The sequence below is a fragment of the Vanrija pseudolonga genome, chromosome 6 (assembly GCF_020906515.1).
Source record: "Vanrija pseudolonga chromosome 6, complete sequence".
Classification (NCBI taxonomy): domain Eukaryota; kingdom Fungi; phylum Basidiomycota; class Tremellomycetes; order Trichosporonales; family Trichosporonaceae; genus Vanrija; species Vanrija pseudolonga.
The window spans coordinates 1,651,011-1,668,362 of NC_085854.1; the positions used below are offsets into that span (position 1 = coordinate 1,651,011).

Sequence of the window (17,352 nt, forward strand, 5' to 3'; positions counted from 1 at the left end):
GTCGGCCCAAGTGTTTCCGTTACCACCTCCACGCTTCGACGCGTCACAACCAACTGCCGCCCTGGACGTGTTTCGTGCCTGACTGACTTTCCTAATCCACCTCTATACAAAATGTAAGCGGTAGTCTACATGGATGCATCCGCTCCAACCTCTATCTAAGCAGTCCCCAGCTCCCCAAGAGCGTTCAAGAAGGCCTCGGGATTAAGAATCTCCGTGCTACCATACGTGATGCGCTTGCCACCACCACCACCCTCCTTTTGACTCCTCGACGCCCACTCCTGCAAGTTGGAGTATTCGACGTAGCCGCCGCCACCGACAACAAACACCACACTCTCCTGGAACTGTGTACGTGTGCGTCCGGACTGGGCAGTGTTGCGAGAACGAGTCGCCCGTGGGTCGAACAACAGGTAGTCGTCCGTGTCCTGCAGTGCCTGGGCGGCAGCCGTAGAAGGCTCCATCAAAGACTCGACGAGATGAGTGATGGTGAGCTCCTTCTTGGCGGGGAGGAAGCTCTTGACACCAGAAATCAGGTTGTCCAGTCCCACACCGGTGATACCGCCTTCACGCAAGCGGTCAGTAATCTGGGGGTGTCAGTTGCTGCCAGCATCTCATTCGCTCCACTCACTCGGTTGCCGAGGGCGCTGAAACCCTTGGTCCACTCGCCGCCCGTGCTTTGTGTCGTCTGGGCGGCGACAGTGGGCTGGGTGGCCATCATGGTCATGCGCGTAATCTCGCGAACCTTCTTGACATAGTCGAGCGCGGCAATGTCTGCGCCGTGCTCTTTCAAGAGGTTGGTGATCTCCGCAAGGTCCTCCTTGGGCATCGCATTGTCGGGAACGGAGAGGTAGTAGATAATGGCCAGACGGAGTTGGTCATTGGCCGTGGGGTGCGCAACCTGTCCAGGTTCATCCGTCTTGCCCTTGAGGGCGTCGATGATGGTCGCCTTGGTCTGGCGAGTGGCATTCTCCTCGAGCTGGAACAGGTTGTCCAAGCTGCGCTCCTTGATAGACTGGAGGAGAGCCGTGGCGATGTTCATGTGTGTGTCAAGGGTGTGTTTCCTCGCGGTAAGTTCAGGGAGGGCAGTGATGGCAGTCTTGAGGTTGGCAGCGTTGGACGAGAAGTCACTGGGCGGGTTAGCGGCGGAAAATGCTTGTAACCCACATCTGCGACACGTCGTTGACATCGCTGACACCAGTTGATCGAGTAATCTCAGCAGCGTCAACCTTGTAGCGGTTTAGCTCAGTGTCAATGTCCTCGGCGACCTGAGGGAAGGGGTTGCCGGCGTTCTTGGCCCAGAAGAAGTCCTTCGAGTCAATGTCGTAAGACTTCTTCTGCAGACGGCCGTTCTCGGGCGACTCGACAGTGACGCGGTTGAGCTTCATGTCGAGGACATCGTGGACAAGAGCCTGGTAGGTCCACGAGTGGGACAGCATGGGGATGAGGTCGATGTTGCGGTCAAGAATGACAAGGACTGTGGGGGTGAGCATGGAGTCTGTGACACGGCACTCACGAGGCCGCTGGAGGCTGTCGGCCCCGAAGCTGTTGCCGCCGCGCTGAGACGAGCTAGACGAGATGTGATCGCGGAGCTTGGAGTCGAGCTTGCGAGCAACCATCTCGGCAGCGTTTCCACGGGGAGACCGAATGATAGGAATGGTACCTAGATTGTCAGCAGCACCCTTTGCATAGGTACTCACCCATGGTGACAATCACGCTGAACAGGCCCTTGGCGATGCGCTCAACCTCCTCCTCGATCTCCACCTCCGTGACCTTGGGGTCATTGAGGACGACATAGCTCGGCTTTCCATCAACCTCCTTCTCTGGCGCCTTGTTCGACTTCTTGCCACCAGACCCATTGGCCTCATTCTTGATCTCGCGGCGAGGAAGGAGGGAGAAGAGGCTGGGGGAGGGAACAACAAAGTCGAGGAACTGGTCGTGGACCGAGCTAATGAGCTGTCCAGTCTGACCAGTGGGGTCGTTGGCGAGAATCAGCGACGCAAGCTCCTCAAGAAGCGGCCTGGGGAGCGTCGACGTGAACGAGAGGTGGTAGGACGAGTAGAGTGGAGGGTTGAGGTCCTGTTGGTGTGAGTAGGTGACAGAGGCCGAATGGGAAGAACCTACCTCTGCTATGCGACGAATGTTGGCCAATGTTGGGGACACGAAGTAGACGGCGGGGACATCGGAGAGCGGAGGACGCTGGGAGTGAAGCTGCCTGTTGTCTTATCAGCCTTTGCGGTTCGCCTCGTCGGTATCACCTCCACTCACATGTGCAGCGTCACTCCCTGCTCACGCAGGTCCTGGACGCGGAGGGTAGTCGCGAAGATGTCCTTGCTCAAGTCATCCAGGATGAGGACCTTCCAGACGAGGGGGCCCTGCGATCCTTCGTCAAACGTGGCCGACGGCGTGCCAGGTCGAGGGAAGGGGCCGGGTGTCGAGGAAGGTGTCGGGGCTGCCGAGCCTGATGGCTGCTGGTTGAGGTTGAGGAGGGTGAGGAGCGCCGACGTCTGCGACTGGAGGAGGGTAGGGCGAGACATGGCTGAATGCTTTGCGGCAACAGCTGCAGTCTTTGCGGCGTAGTAGTGGGGGTGGAGTTGTTGACACGACGAGCGAGCGACAACCACGATGAACGCTGGAAGTCGTCGACATGGACAAGAGGGCAGCCAGGGTTGATATGCGTGGAGGTAGGGCGCATGGAAACCACGCGAGTGGACCCTGGATTCGCCTCCCAAAAATATACTCCCGCCACCACCCACCCACACGCTTCGAGGATTTCTGCAAGCTGCACACTCGAATGACATCGAAACAGAGCAGTCAGAGTCGACGAGGCATCAACAATCAACCCCCACCTCGGACTCTTGACACCCCCCCCCTCCCCCCCCAAAAGCCGCTCGTCTGGCGGTGAGCAGCGACAGTTCCTGCACTGCAGCAGAAGCGAATTCGCCACACATTCCAGCCCAGGCCAGCACCGCCAACGTCTCTGAGCTCGATCACGGCTGTCGCCGCCCACAGTCGTCGAGATGGAGGACGAATACTTTGACCACAATGAGAAGCGATACGTCTCTCAGGATGCCCCAAAGCGCATGTGAGTAGCATGGGAGTGGCATCACAGGTCACTCACTAACACGACCACAGAAAGCAAATCCAGTTCAAGCCGTTCGCGCCCAAGGACATTGTGCGCGTCTCCGAGGTCGAGGTTACGATCCCAGAGCTGTACAAGAACCATGAGGACGGTTCGCGAACCACGGCCCCGGGTGGCCCGTTAGATGCCCGCATGGTGGGTTGCGAAGCTATTCATCACGTTGCGGATAGCTAACCCACTCCCCAGGGCCCAAACGAGAAGGGTGGAACTTGCCCAACCTGTCACGAGGACCACACGCACTGTGTTGGCCACTACGGCTACATCAAGCTTGCGCTGCCCGTCTTCCACATTGGATACTTCCGTCCCACTATCAACATGCTGTCGTGCATCTGCAAGGTGGGTGTGGCACTTGGGACTCGAACTGACTCATCAGACCTGCGCGCGAGTCTTGTTGCCTGTGGAAGAACGCAAGGCGTACCTGAAGCGGTTCCGTCGTCCAAAGCTCGAGATGCTCCAGCGACAGTCTGCCTCGAAGGGTGTTCTCGCCGCGTGCAAGAAGCAGACCACCTGCCCTTACTGCTTTGCCCCGAACGGTATCGTCAAGAAGTCGGGCACGCTCAAGATCTCGCACGAGCCGTACCGCTCCAACAAGAACGCCGATGCCAAGCAGGAGTGGATGCAGAACTTCAAGACTGTCATTGCGGAACAAGGTGCTATCGGCACCCACCTGAGCAAGTCGGTCGAGGACCTCAACCCCTTGAAGGTCCTGGAATTGTTCCGTCGAGTCACTGCTGAGGACGCCGAGCTCTTGGCCCTTCACCCGGACATTGGACGGCCAGAAGATTACCTGTGGACCTACATCTCGGTTCCTCCACCCTCCATCCGTCCTTCGGTCGCCTCCGAGTCGGGCAACAACGAAGATGACCTGACCGCCAAGCTCGTCGAGATTGTCATTCAGAACCGTATCCTCCTGTCGGTCATGGAGAAGGGCCAAGGTCTGCAGCAGACCCTTACCAACTGGGATGCCCTCAGCCAGATGATTGCGTTATACATCAACTCGCAGACCCCCGGTATCAACACGGGTACCAAGCCTATCCGTGGTTTTGTCCAGCGTCTCAAGGGCAAGCAGGGTCGTTTCCGTGGTAACCTTTCGGGAAAGCGTGTCGACTTTTCTGGTCGTACAGTCATTGGTCCCGACCCGAACCTTCGCATCGACGAGGTCGCTGTTCCCGAGAAGATTGCCGTCAAGCTGTCATACCCGGAGCGTGTCACCAGCTACAACATCGAGGCGATGAGGAAGGCCGTTGTCAACGGTTCTCGCATGCACCCAGGAGCAAACATTATCGAAACCGGACGGGGTCCGTACCCACGACGCTCGCTGCAGCCGATCAAGGACATTGAAAGGAGGAAGGAGATGGCCAGAAACCTCGTGATTGGTGACATTGTCCACCGCCACCTTCGTGACGGAGAGTGAGTACAGCTGGTTCTCAGGTTACTGACCCTCCCAGTATTGTCCTCTTCAACCGTCAGCCTAGTTTGCACAAGATTTCCATCATGTGCCACCGTGTCCGTGTCCGTCCTTGGCGTACCTTCCGTCTCAACGAGTGTGTCTGCAACCCCTACAATGCCGATTTCGACGGTGACGAGATGAACCTGCGTACGTGCAATGTGCAAGATAAGCGCTGACAATTCAGACGTCCCGCAGACAGAAGAAGCCCGTACCGAGGCACTGGAGCTCATGTCCGTCAAGAAGAACCTGGTCACTCCTCGTAACGGAGAACCGATCGTTGCTGCCATCCAGGACTTCATCACAGCATCGTACCTGCTCTCTCGCCGCGACCGCTTGTTGGATAGGCAGCAGTTCACTCAGATTTGTTCCTACCTCGGCGACGGTATTCTCGACATCGACCTTCCTCCCCCGACCATCTGGAAGCCAGTCAGACTGTGGACCGGCAAGCAAGTGTACAACCTCCTAATGCGTCCCAACAAGAAGTCCAAGGTACTCGTCAACCTGGAAGCCAAGTGCCGTACCTTTATCGAGCCTGCAAAGTCGGACAATTACATCAAAGACATGTCGCCAAACGACGGCTACCTGGTCATCGTCAACAGTGAAATCATGTGCGGTGTGTTTGACAAGAACACTGTTGGTGACGGCAAGAAGAACTCGGTGTTTGGTGTCATTCTTCGCGACTATGGCTCCAACGAGGCTGCACTAGCAATGACACGCTTGGCCAAGCTCTCGGCACGCTGGCTCGCCAACCAGGGCTTCTCCCTCGGTATCAACGACGTCATCCCCGGCGAGATGCTCTCCAACGGCAAGGATAGCATGGTCGAAGAGGCATACAGCAAGTGCGACGAGAACATTGAATTGGCCAAGAGGGGAAAGCTCCAGAACGCCCCTGGATGCGACCAGGAAACGACACTAGAGCAGACAATCTCTGGTCTCCTGTCGCAGGTCCGAGAGGCTGTCGGTGAGACGTGTATGAAAGAACTCAGTCGTCACAACGCCCCATTAATCATGGCTACTTGTGGTTCCAAGGGTAAGCTTGGCGGAGCCGGAAATAGTGCTGACTATTTCAGGTTCTAAGATCAACGTCGCTCAGATGGTTGCCTGTGTCGGACAGCAGATTATTGCTGGTAACCGTGTGCCCAATGGCTTCCAGGACCGCTCATTGCCTCACTTCAAGAAGAAGAGCAAGAACCCTCCTTCCAAGGGTTTCGTGCGCAACAGTTTCTTCTCTGGTCTCACGCCCACCGAGTTCCTGTTCCACGCCATCTCTGGTCGTGAAGGTCTGGTCGACACTGCAGTCAAGACTGCCGAGACCGGTTACATGGCTCGTCGTCTCATGAAGGCGCTCGAGGACCTGTCGACGCAGTACGATCTCAGTGTTCGCAACTCTGTCGGCGGTGTCGTCCAGTTCGAGTACGGAGACGACTCGCTCGACCCGGCCTGCTTGGAAGGTGACGCCACACCAGTCGAGTACGTGCGCTCCTGGTCTCACGCCATGAGCACGGCGTCGAGCGCCGGCCACACCCTCTACCCCTACGAGATCCAGCAGATCGCCAGGCACATCTACCCCGAGATTGCATTGGAGGAAGCGGCAGAGGCCAAGCCTCAACGTCGTGGCAAAAAGTTTGTCGAGCCCCCCAAGCCTGTTATCGAGGTGCCGCGCGAGTGGCAGCAGGTTCACGTCAAGTTCCGCGAGAACACGTACAAGTTTGTCGTCGACCACGTCGTCAAGACAATGGCTGCGCAGCGCGAGGCTCGTGGCGTTCCAGCTGCCGACACGGCCGAGAGCATGGAGGAGTACGAGGAGCTGCTCGAGTCTGATGACTGTAAGTGTCTCCGATACGGGCGTAAGCTGACATGCCAGTCAAAATCAGACAGGTCCTTGACAATGCTCACAAGGTCACCGAGGCTCAAATCCGATCCTTCCTGGAGAACTGTCGTGTCCGTTACCTCCTGGCCAAGATTGAGCCTGGATCGACTGTTGGTGCCGTCGGTGCCCAGTCTATTGGAGAACCCGGAACGCAGATGACGCTCAAGACTTTCCATTTCGCCGGTGTCGCTTCCATGAACGTCACACTCGGTGTGCCCCGTATCAAGGAGATTATCAACGCGGCCAAGGTCATCTCCACGCCCATTATCACTGTGGAGCTCGAGAAGCCAGAGGATGAGACGGTCGCCCGAATCGTCAAGGGCCGTATCGAGAAGACCACTCTCGGTGAGATCGCCTCAATCATTGAGGAGGCCTGGACCGGTGGTGGTGCCTTCCTCGAAGTCCACATCGATGTCGATGCCATTCAGAAGCTTCAGCTGGAAATCACGCTCGACTCTATCAAGCATTCGCTTGTGCTTGCGCCCAAGCTCAAGATCAAGGACAGCGACGTCACGATTAACTCGCGCAAGTCTCGTCTCAAGATCTACATCAATGACATGCGCGACGCCGACAAGTTTGACGGCGTCTACGAGCGCCTCAAGTTCCTGAAGCGCGCCATCCCCAGTGTCCAGGTCAAGGGTCTGCCCGAGATCAACCGTTCGGTCATCACCAAGGACGAGAAGAGGAAGGAAGACCACAAGCTGCTCGTCACTGGTTACGGTCTGTGTGAGGTCATGGGCACCGACGGTGTCAACGGCTACCTTACCAAGACCAACCACGTCATGGAGACGTGCAAGGTGCTGGGTATCGAAGCGGCCCGTCAGACCATCTACAACGAGATTCAGACGACCATGCAGTCGCACGGCATGAGCATCGACCCGCGACACGTCATGCTTCTCGGCGACGTCATGACGTACAAGGGCGAAGTGCTCGGTATCACTCGATTCGGTGTCCAAAAGATGAAGGACTCGGTCCTCATGTTGGCATCGTTTGAGAAGACGACCGACCACCTGTTTGACGCCTCTCTCTTCTCCAAGGTCGACGAGATTGAAGGTGTCTCCGAGTGCATCATCATGGGCACGCCGGCGCCCAACTGCGGTACTTCGATCGCATCGATTGTCACGTCCGCGCCGTTCCTGCCAAAGCGCAAGCCTCTTGTCTTTGAGGACTCGTACAACCGGGGTCGCGATCGCCTTGCGGGCGGCAGCGGCATGGACATCGACGCATAGGCGACACAAGCCTCCCCCTCCATAGACAACAACACCACCCATCATTCCCCCACCCCCAACTAGCATTCTGCCTCACCACCACAGGCAACGTTCCGGTCTAAAAGTGTCCTTAATATGGATATCCCGCATGCATCATGATACGGTTTCTAGTAGTGTATTACAGGGCGCCTCCCTGCTGTTGTTAAGATGGCTGTTTAAAAGTCGGCACCGAGGCGCTTGACGACGGCGGCCTTGACGGAAGCGTAGACCTCGGGGATGGGGGGAGTACCGTTGATGACCTCGACGTGGTTCTTCTCAATGTAGTAGTCGATGACGGGGAGGGAAGTCTCCTTGAAGGTGCCTGTGGTGTGAGCGTCGAGGCCGGCAGCAGCTAGACTCACGGAAGCGCTTCCTGAGCGACTCCTCGTTGTCGTCGGCACGGCCAGAGGTGAGGGCACGGTGCATGACACGAGTGACCATGACGTCCTCCGAGGTGGCAAAGTAGAGGACAAAGGCCGAGGGGACGACCTGCTCGTCGAACGCAAGGGCCTGGTCCATCTGGCGGGGGAAGCCGTCAATGAGGAAGCGGCCCTTGCCGTTCTGCCAGCCGGCGGCGAGGTGCGAGCCCTCGGGGAACGATGGGGGCGCGGCGATGGCCTCGTTGATGGCCTGCTCGACGAGCTGGACGGGTCAGTCTTCACTCTCGGCTAAGCACGGCACGGAAACGTGGCGCCATGTGCGCGTGAGCGCGAGCTCGCGCGCGCCGGTTCGGCAAACAACAGCACGGGGCGCGAGGAGGGTATCGTGTCTCGTGTCGCGTTCTTCGCGTACCCGGCGCCGGCGCCTCCCGACTGCGACCGACTCGGTACCGCCGCCAACTCACCTTGAGCGTAACCTCCATGGGGACGATGAGACCCTCCTTGATGTTGTTGCGGATGAGCTCGCCGTACTTTGAGCCCTCGCGAGCCTGCTCAGCGCGGAGGAGGTCACCGGCTGCAGAGAGAGGCCATGGCGTCAGCTGATAGGAACCAACGGCTCAAGTGGGCCGGCGCGCACGCACACGCCGGCACCACACATACCCGAGAGGTGCTTGAAGCCGTAGTCCTCGACGAGGAGGGCAGACTGAGTGCCCTTGCCTGTAGCCGGTCAGTATGCGGTCCGGCGGGAAAGATGGCGCGAGAGGTGGGAAGAGGGTATGCTGGATGGTTCCACGTCGGCGAGAATAAGCCGGCGCGGCGAGAAGAGCTCAATGGGCGCGTTGGAAGACGGCTCAGTGGGCTCCTCGACGTCGTGGACACGCCAAGCGAGCCGCGCTGGAGCTCGCGAGCTCGCGCGCGAGCTAGTTGAAAACAATCCACGTACCGACACCAGGGCCGCCGAGGACGAAGACGACGGTGATGAGCTTGGGGTCAAAAGCAGCGGGCATTGTGGTGGTGTCTAGGGTGATCTAGGTTGAGAGTGGGTGAAGCAAGAAGAAGAGTACGAGGTGTTCGCAAGTCTGAAAGGGGCGGGTAGCCAGCGAGATATTTAAACGGGTGGTAAGTTGGTGGAGTTGGCTTGACGCGTTGGCGGAATTGGCGCCAGCCAGCCAGGGCGATCGGGATCGAAACCCACCCAGCCACGAACGAGCCCAGGTGGCACTGCTGCTGCGGCATGCTCGAGGCGGACATTGCTCAAACGCTACGCTACGCTATGCTGCAACGTCTCCTCCTCGTGCCTAGAGCCCATACCTCTCCATGCACAAACCACCCACTGCTTATCCCCGCATAAAGCCAATGCCTCTGGGTCCGATGCTATGATACAAAGAGTCTAGAAGAGGTGCCCAAGCTGCCCCACCTAGTCGTCACGGGCCTCTGTGGCCCCACCACCCCCGCTCGACGACATGTTGGCCTCGTCCAGGGCACGTTTGGCCATGGCCCGCAACACCTCTGGTTTGTCTCCAAACTCGACCAGGCGTAGCCGCAGCGCGTAGCACACTGTGTGGGGCGTCAGTAGCTGCTTGTCGCCCCCGCCGATCTGGTGACCAACATGGGCCAGGCCAGACCAGACCGGTCTCTGACAGTAGCCGCCAAGTACCCACCCTTCTCAATCTTCTCGAGCGAGCGAGTCGTCTCCTCCTGCTTCTTCTTGAGCTTGTACAGAACGCTCTCCGGGATGACATCAAACACTGCGGTGCGTCGTCAGAGAAAAGCCTTGACACGCCCAGCCCCTGCACAGTCGTTCGTTCCAACTTTGCCCGAGAGAGCCTTGCGCTCCTTCCGACTCGACTCTTTCACTTACGCGTCTTGACCGTGCGCACAAAATTGCACACGGCGAGCGGGGTATCATGATCGCCGGTAGACAGAGCTGAAGGGTGGGTGTTATTACCAACGCTCGGAAAACATGGGGTAGCTAGGACTCACCGTTGGTGGCGTACCGCATCAGCTCGCCCGTCAGGTCAGACATGCCGAGCACGTAGTCCTCGGGAGTGATGACCACCAGCTGCGGTCTGTGAGTTCCCCACACTTTGACGCTCGATAAGACTACGCACATTCTCGCCCGTTTCGGAATCTGTCAGCTGCTCCTGCAGGTGCTCGAGGGACACGAGCTCGCCAGTCTCGAGGTAGTACAGGAACGAGTAGCCCTCGATGAACTCTTCAAGGCCACCGGCACTGCTCTAGTCAGCGACCTCCCTTGTGGTGTACTGCACTCACACCTGCCGGTTGAATCTCCAAAAGGTGGCCAGGCCGCCGTCATCGGACCCAGCGGCGAGCTCGTTGCGGATTGCCACAAAGTTGTTCCAGATCTCGCGTTCCTTTGCACGCGCCTCCTTGAGGTTCTTGGCGCGGGCAGGCGCCGGGGCGGTCGCTCCGCGGTGCAGGTGGAAGATGAGCTTTTTCGACAGCTGCGTGATTGCCCGCGAGACGATGATGATCTTCTCCCGGCGCTCGTTCTGGGTTCGGGTCAGCGGGCGTTGCTGTATGTTCGAACCCACATAAGCGTCCAGCTCGGCACGATACACCTCAAAGGTCTTGGAGAGGTGCTCGCGGCGGCTCATGGTGGCCACCTGGTCCGGCACGGCGCTGGCCATTGCAATGTCGGCCATGTTGATGTGCTTGGTGGTGGTGCGAGTCGTCGAGAAGCAGCAGTCTTCGTGAAGTGACGCAGTGCTCCAGAAATCTCAAACCAGAGTCACGTGCAGCAAGAGAGACATTAGCCCGATTACAATGCGTTTCCTAATGGATTTCCTAATGTTCCCATTTCAGCGCCACTAACGTAACGTCACAACAAGGTCGCGTCGTGTTCCTCGGCTTGGTCGTCGTCGTCTCGCTCGAGCCCAAACCGTTCGTCACCTTGTACACTTCGTCAACCACAGCCCATCCCCCCCTCGCCCAGCATGGCTTCACTTCGCAAGCCATCCCAGGCCATCCCATCACGGCCAGCGCCGGGCGGAGCACGCCGACGCGACCCGCTGCCCGGCGACGCAGACCGCAAGCGCGATGCCCGCAAGTCCAAGGTCGAGGAGAAGATGAAGTCGCGGCGGATGAGCATAATGAGGTGGGTAGGAAGATCAGGACGTCCAACCCATCTAACGCTTCAGGTATGCTGGTCCCGAGTCTTTCACTGTCGGTCCTGGCGCCCACGGAGTCGACTTCTTATCAAACGACCCGTTCCAGGTCATCTTGGACGTCGCGCCACCTCTCGAGGCCGACGAGTACGGCGAAATTCGCGCCCCACCACCGATGCCTATAACATCACGAGGCGGATACTCCTCTCCCAAGGCCGCTCTTGGAACAAGAGAACTGCAGAGCTTAGAGGAGGACGACGATGATGAGCATGGCAGCGTCCACGACGAGGCTATCGGCACCAGGGCGCAAGCGGAAACTCACCAGGAGTGGGACTTTACCGAGCTCAAGGGCAAGGATGTGGATGTTGCTTCGTGTACGTTGGCCTCTGATTTCATAGGCTGACATTACCAGACGTGCGAAAGGTCATGACTGGCGCCGATGAGGAGGAGAAGGCCCGGCTGGTCAAGGCGTTGCACAAGCAGAAGGAGGCCAACGCGAAGGACCTGCAAAAGACGGTGACGGAACAGTACGCCGAGTTTGTCACCATCTCGAAGGAGATCTCGACGCTTGAGAACGAGATGCTCGAGCTCAAGGAGCTGTTGACGGAGTGGAAGACGGTGCCCCAGCTAATGGGCAAGGAGGACACGCTGGCGCCGACGCTGGACAAGGATGGCAATGGTGAGCTGGTCGACAGAGATGAACTCAGCTGACACCCAGTCGAACGCCACCGCGCCCGACGAAACTCGCCGCTCGACCTGCAACAGATGTACAAGGCGCAGATCACAAACCTGTGGTCGACAGTCGAAGGCTCGCAGCGATATCTTCCCCTGCAACAAGGTCGACACCTCATGTTCGAAACACACAACTTTATCGAGCTCAATGCGGCGACATACAAGCCCAAACAGAACATCAGCCTGTTCCTCTTGAACGACTTGTTGCTCGTCGCTGGACGACGCCGGTTGAAGACCGGGCAGAACACGTCGGGCGAGAGCGAGCAAGGGCGACTGGTCGCGGAGCGATGTTTCGTCCTCACCGACCTTGTCATCACAGATATTAAAGACAGTGGAGACCTTACCAGCGCCCTCAAGATTAAGAGGGGCAAGGAGGTCTTACTGTACCGCACCCCAAAGCCCGAGGACAAGAAGCAACTCCTCCAGGCGTTCCGCACCGTGGCGCAGGACCTCGCGGAGAAGAGGCGCAAGGAGAGCGAGGCCGAGCAGGAGCGGAGACGGACAATGTACCAGGGCGAGCAGGGCGCCGCCGCGCGCATGACGCGCATGTCCCTGTTCATGGAGGCTCGGCCGCTGTCAACAATCGGCACATCCCTCACCGACACCAAGGACCTGCTCTGGATCGACGAGTTTGCAGACGACCTGACCATGGCGATTGCCACACGCGACTGGGACGAGGGCGTCAAGCTCGCCGAGAGAGGACACGGCCTGATGCGCACCGTCGCCAACAACCCCGAGGCGAGCGAGATGCTCAAGTTCCGCATGGAGAGCCTCGAGCCCAAGCTTGTCGAGCAAATCGCCAAGGACCTGGCATCTACCGACATCCGCAAGACGTCGGCCGCGCGCCTCATCGAGCTGCTGGTCAAGCTCGAACGCGCCGACCTCGCGCGCGACACGTTCCTCAAGGCGCGACACGAGTTTATGCTCAAGTTAGTCCGCGCGATCAAGCACGAGGGTGACGTCGCAATGTACATCCACGAGCTGGCCGTGGTATGCTTTACCATTATCCGACACACATCCGACTGGTACATGAACGCGTTCAAGGAGAACCGCATGGCGTCAGGTGAGTAATCAATTGCGACACTGATCTAACCCGCGCAGCTGGCTTCGTCACATGGGCGAAGAAGCAGATTGAGTACTTTAGCGACGTATTCCGGCGGCAGGTATATGCGCCCGCCATTGAGCAGAACGTGGTGGACGACTGTTTGCGGGTCACAGCCTCGGCCAACCGCAAGCTCCTCCGTGACGTGGGACTAGACTTTACCTTCCTGCTCAACAGCCTGACAGAGCGGGATGCTGCTGCTGCCGCTCGGCCACCACCGCAGAGCTCGCAGGCCGCGCGCGGGTTCCGCCCCGACGTGTCATCGTTTGACGCGCCGCCAGCGAGCACTGGCCGCGAGCCGCCCCCCTCCCCCGGCGACCTGTCCCAGGGTTCTACGGCGCCGCTGTTCATCTCCCGCCGAGCACGCCCGTCCGACGCCGGGCCGGCGCCTCCGCCGTCGGCGGCCAACGGCAACGGCCTGCGCAACGTCAGCAACATGAGCAACGTGTCGGCCGCAAGCTACGCCAGCGACATGAGCGGCGCGTCGGGCGCGTCGACGCCCGTCCCCCGCCCACCACCTAGAAGCGAGCGCCGCTCGCGGCCGCCCCCGCCACGACCAGTCTAATGTACTATATTATGCATGACGATGATCTCTAGCCAAACATCTTGGAGTACGCCTTCTTCTCTGCTTCCTTGCGTGCCTTGCGACGCGTCTCGACGCCACGGAGGGCAGCGAGGATACCCGCGTCGTTGGGCACGAGGGCGCTGGCGGCCTTGAGGTCGGCCTCTGCTCCGTCGTCGTCCTTGAGCTGCGTCTTGGCCAGCGCGCGGCGGTAGAGCGCCTTGCCCTTCTCGGCGGGGGTGAGCCCGTCGACGTTCAGCGCGCGGGTCGCGAGCGAGGCGGCGAGCTTGGCCTGGGGCGGGGTCGTCTTGAGCGCAGCGAGCGCGGCGTTCGTGAGCAGGGGAATACGCGTGGTGCGGTACGCCTCGACGAGCTTCTCGTCGGCGTCGGCGGGGAACGCGGGGTGGACGTCGAGGTAGCGCAGCGCCTTTTGGTACTTGGCCAGCGCCTGGACAAAGTTGCCGGCCTTGAACTCGGTCGTGCCGAGGTTCTTGAGCGTTGCAGCGACCTTGAGCGCCTCCTCGGGCTTCTCGGCGTCGACCGTCTCGTCGTCGGCGGGGTAGTCCTCCCACACGTCCTCTGATCCGCTAGCCGCGGCCTCGGCGACGCGCGCGCGCTTGGCGTCCTCCTCGGCGACCTCCCCGGGCGTGAGCACGCCCGCGGCGGCAATCACGACGGGGTCGAGCGGCTTGTCGTTCTCCGTCTCAATGTCCTCGATGCGCCGCACGAGCGCCTTGTTGGCCCGCACGCGGCCGAACACGACGTGCTTGCCGTCCAGGTGAGGCGTGGGCACCGTCGTGATGAAGAACTGCGAGCCGTTCGTGTTGGGACCGGCGTTGGCCATGGACAGGAGCATGGGCTTCTCGTGCTTGAGCTCAAAGTTCTCGTCTTCGAACTGGGGGGCGTGAGCACGCGCGGAGTCGCAACCGGGGCTTGACTTACCTTCTCGCCGTAGATCGACTCGCCGCCGGTGCCGTTGCCTCGCGTGAAGTCACCGCCCTGGAGCATGAACCTGGCGTCAGCGGGGCCTAAGAGCTCCACACTCACCCCTTGATGCAGCGGTGGAACGCCGAGCCCGCATACGCCAGCTTGACGCCGTCCGCGTTCGTCTTGTCGCCGATACACAGGTGCTTGAAGTTGTCGACGGTCTGGAAGGTCAGTCAGCTGTCACCCCTTTGCAAGCTCACCTTGGGCGCAACCGAGTCGAACAGCTCAAACTCGATGCGGCCGGCCGGCTCGCCGGCGATTGTAATGTCAAAGTAGGCCACGGTGTTGGGCATTGTGCGTGCTGGTGAATGAAGATGAAGAGCAAAGTGAGATCGAGTTGCGGTCGGCCACAAAACGGTTACTTCATGGTGGAGGCCGGATTCCAGCACTTTCGCCATTCCGGCGGAAGTGGCAGGTCAGCAGCAACGTCGCCTCGTCTCATCGGGCCTCATCCAGAAGGTATTCTGTGCATACAGCGAGCTCTCAAAGGAGGATGGATATCTGAGTGACAATGCAAAGAGGTCGAAAGCGTGATAGGAGAACAAGCAAGATATGAGACAAATGTGCCACCCTGTTTAGGCGGCCTCAGAGTCCCTCTTCTTCTTCTTCTTCTTCTTCTCGCCGTCGTCGGCTCCACCCTCGCCGTTGGCCTCGGACGCCCTCCTCTTCTTCGACTTCTTCTCGCCGTCCTCGCCCTCCTTCTTGGCGGCCTTGGCGGCCTTCTTGGCCTCTTTCCGTGCCCGGCGCTCCTCCTTGGTCTCGCCAGCAACCATCGACTCGTCGGCGTCGACATCCATCGTGGTGTCGGCAACCTCAGACTTCCTCTTCTTCTTCTTGTCGGCCTTCTCCTCGGCAGCAGGCTGCGTAGGGAGGCGGTCGGCACCGTTGACGTTGTCAGTGGCGGTGTTGTAGGCGCTCGAGCTGCCAGTGAGCTCAAACTTGGGCTGCTGGCGGCTGGTCTGGCCAGAGGTGGCAGTGCGGACCGAGACGATGCCGGCACGGTGCTCAAGGGCACGGAGGCGCGACTCGAGCTTGACGCGGTTCGAGATGCCAATCTCGGCGGCGGAAACGTCGGCCTTGGTGTCGGCGTCGGCGAGGGCGTCGACACGGATCGAGAGCGACGCCTTGGTAGCGACCATGCGGGCCATCTTGCCCTTGAGCTTCTGAGGAGCCTGGCCAATGAGGGAGGCGTGGTAGATGAGACCGTACTTGGGCGTGTCGTGCTTGGTCTTGAGGGCACGGAAGAGAGCCTTCTCGGCACCAAGGATCTGGACGGTCGAGGCGGGGAACTTGGCCAGGTTCATGAGCGAGCCGGCGTGCGAGATGAGACGGGCGCCAACAAGGTCACCGACAAGGGCGGTAAGGTTGGGCGCGATCGCCTGCATACGGTTGCGGAGGTACTCGGAGAGCTGAGTGCGGTACTCGGTGATCGAGATGACCTGGTCGCAGAGCGAGTGGATGTGCTCCATGTCGGTCTCGGCAATCTCGGTACCCATAGAGAGCTCGGCAGCCTGCTTGAGGGTAGCCTCGAGGTCCTCGGGGAGGATGAGCTCAAACGAGGTGGTGGCAGCGTTGGTACGGAAGCCCATGGCCTTGACAACGCGGGCGTAGGCAAGGTTGTCGACAATGATCTTGCCCATCTCGGGGAAGTGCCAGCCGTACCACTCCTTGACACGCATAGAGTAAATGTTGATCTCCTTGTCAAGGTCGTCAAGGAGGGCAATGGCCTGGATGACCATGGTGTCGACCTTGTCGGTCGAGAACTTGAGCTTGAAGCGCGAGAGCGAGTGACCGAGACCAAGGGCCATGGTGTTCAGGTCCTTCTGGTCAATCCCGCCGAGGAGCGACGAGAGCTGCTGGCGGATACCACGGTAGAGCTCCTGGGTGGTGCTGTCGGAAAGGACAGGGATCTTGAGCGACTTGCTGATGGTGGCAGCTGGCAGGCGTCAGTGTCAGGCATGGTGTCACCCTTCCCTCTACGTACCAAGCTTGGGCTCGGAAACAACAAGGAGCTCCTCGACCTTCTTCTTCTTCTTCTTGTCACCCTCAGAAGCACCGCCGGTAGCCTCGACGATGAACTTCTCGAGCGACTCGGTCAGGCGGCCATCCTGAATGGCAGCGAGGTCCTCGACGGCAGTGGCAGTCGAGGTGAAGCGCTGGATCGCCTGGACCTTGAGGCTGGGGCAAGTCAGATACGATGCTTCCACAGCTCATCCAAATCAAACGCACGCCTTGTTGGCCTTCTCGGGAGTCTCAAACTCCTTCCACAGGTCCTTGTTGTCGAGCTTGTAGTCGTTGCCGAGCTTGAAGACGACGAAGCCGATGGGGGTCTCGGAGAGGACGAGCATTTTGATGTGGGTGGGGCTGCCGGAAGAAGGGGGGAGGAAGTGCCGAGTTTTTGCTTGTGCTGTCGGTCCGCTGATCCCGACGAGGCTGCCGATGCTGTGTTCTAGCTGGCCTTTGTTGATGTGTGTCGCACAAAGATGCTTGAAGGTGGTGTGGAGACGAGGTTGGCCAGTATACAGTCTGCGTGTGGGTCCTCGTCCTGCGCCGATTTCGTCGAGGGAGTGAAATATTCTACTATCAAGTCAGGAGACCAGATCAAGAGTGAGAAATTTAATGCCACGTATAAACCGACCACGTGGCAAAAGTTGTTCAGGCGCCCACTTTTAGATATTTGGTTCCGACACGCGTTGGGTAGAGACGCGTCTGACCTTTCATGAATCGCGGCGACGAGCGCGTTGCATTCCAGAGACAA

At 59.4% G+C, this 17,352-nt stretch overlaps 7 protein-coding genes across 7 annotated transcripts; 2 read left to right on the plus strand and 5 right to left on the minus strand.

Moving 5' to 3' along the window:
• Nucleotides 1–120: 120 nt before the first annotated feature.
• On the minus strand, nt 121–2,610 carry sly1. Its single transcript, XM_062774951.1, has 7 exons — nt 2,263–2,610; nt 2,119–2,209; nt 1,695–2,073; nt 1,511–1,657; nt 1,162–1,471; nt 626–1,124; nt 121–581 (listed from the first exon to the last, which is right to left on the minus strand). Exons 1-7 carry the CDS (start codon nt 2,529–2,531, stop codon nt 156–158), a joined length of 2,121 nt encoding a protein of 706 aa, XP_062630935.1. The 5' UTR covers nt 2,532–2,610; the 3' UTR covers nt 121–155.
• Nucleotides 2,611–3,014: 404 nt separating this feature from the next.
• On the plus strand, nt 3,015–7,685 carry RPC1 (DNA-directed RNA polymerase III subunit RPC1; the record flags this gene model as incomplete). Its single annotated transcript, XM_062774952.1, has 8 exons — nt 3,015–3,079; nt 3,130–3,271; nt 3,323–3,472; nt 3,510–4,546; nt 4,585–4,733; nt 4,771–5,616; nt 5,657–6,412; nt 6,451–7,685. 8 exons carry the CDS (start codon nt 3,015–3,017, stop codon nt 7,683–7,685), a joined length of 4,380 nt encoding a protein of 1,459 aa, XP_062630936.1.
• A 194-nt stretch (nt 7,686–7,879) lies between these two features.
• Nucleotides 7,880–9,090, minus strand: uck1 (UMP-CMP kinase; the record flags this gene model as incomplete). Its single annotated transcript, XM_062774953.1, has 5 exons — nt 7,880–8,025; nt 8,066–8,345; nt 8,548–8,657; nt 8,744–8,800; nt 9,027–9,090. The coding sequence occupies 5 exons, from the start codon at nt 9,088–9,090 to the stop codon at nt 7,880–7,882; spliced, it is 657 nt and encodes a 218-aa protein (XP_062630937.1).
• Nucleotides 9,091–9,424: 334 nt separating this feature from the next.
• Tsnax (Translin-associated protein X) lies at nt 9,425–10,775 on the minus strand. The gene is made up of 7 exons (XM_062774954.1): nt 10,639–10,775; nt 10,358–10,596; nt 10,195–10,315; nt 10,067–10,145; nt 9,945–10,010; nt 9,745–9,831; nt 9,425–9,640 (listed from the first exon to the last, which is right to left on the minus strand). The coding sequence occupies exons 1-7, from the start codon at nt 10,747–10,749 to the stop codon at nt 9,501–9,503; spliced, it is 843 nt and encodes a 280-aa protein (XP_062630938.1). The 5' UTR covers nt 10,750–10,775; the 3' UTR covers nt 9,425–9,500.
• A 221-nt stretch (nt 10,776–10,996) lies between these two features.
• On the plus strand, nt 10,997–14,569 carry EXO84 (Exocyst complex component EXO84). Its single transcript, XM_062774955.1, has 6 exons — nt 10,997–11,201; nt 11,245–11,585; nt 11,624–11,890; nt 11,930–13,006; nt 13,045–14,502; nt 14,550–14,569. Exons 1-5 carry the CDS (start codon nt 11,041–11,043, stop codon nt 13,608–13,610), a joined length of 2,412 nt encoding a protein of 803 aa, XP_062630939.1. The 5' UTR covers nt 10,997–11,040; the 3' UTR covers nt 13,611–14,502; nt 14,550–14,569.
• On the minus strand, nt 13,627–14,914 carry CPR6 (Peptidyl-prolyl cis-trans isomerase D). Its single transcript, XM_062774956.1, has 4 exons — nt 14,795–14,914; nt 14,655–14,755; nt 14,550–14,619; nt 13,627–14,502 (listed from the first exon to the last, which is right to left on the minus strand). The coding sequence occupies exons 1-4, from the start codon at nt 14,885–14,887 to the stop codon at nt 13,639–13,641; spliced, it is 1,128 nt and encodes a 375-aa protein (XP_062630940.1). The 5' UTR covers nt 14,888–14,914; the 3' UTR covers nt 13,627–13,638.
• A 131-nt stretch (nt 14,915–15,045) lies between these two features.
• On the minus strand, nt 15,046–17,274 carry NOP58 (Nucleolar protein 58). Its single transcript, XM_062774957.1, has 3 exons — nt 16,824–17,274; nt 16,579–16,772; nt 15,046–16,530 (listed from the first exon to the last, which is right to left on the minus strand). The coding sequence occupies exons 1-3, from the start codon at nt 16,940–16,942 to the stop codon at nt 15,170–15,172; spliced, it is 1,674 nt and encodes a 557-aa protein (XP_062630941.1). The 5' UTR covers nt 16,943–17,274; the 3' UTR covers nt 15,046–15,169.
• Nucleotides 17,275–17,352: the final 78 nt, after the last annotated feature.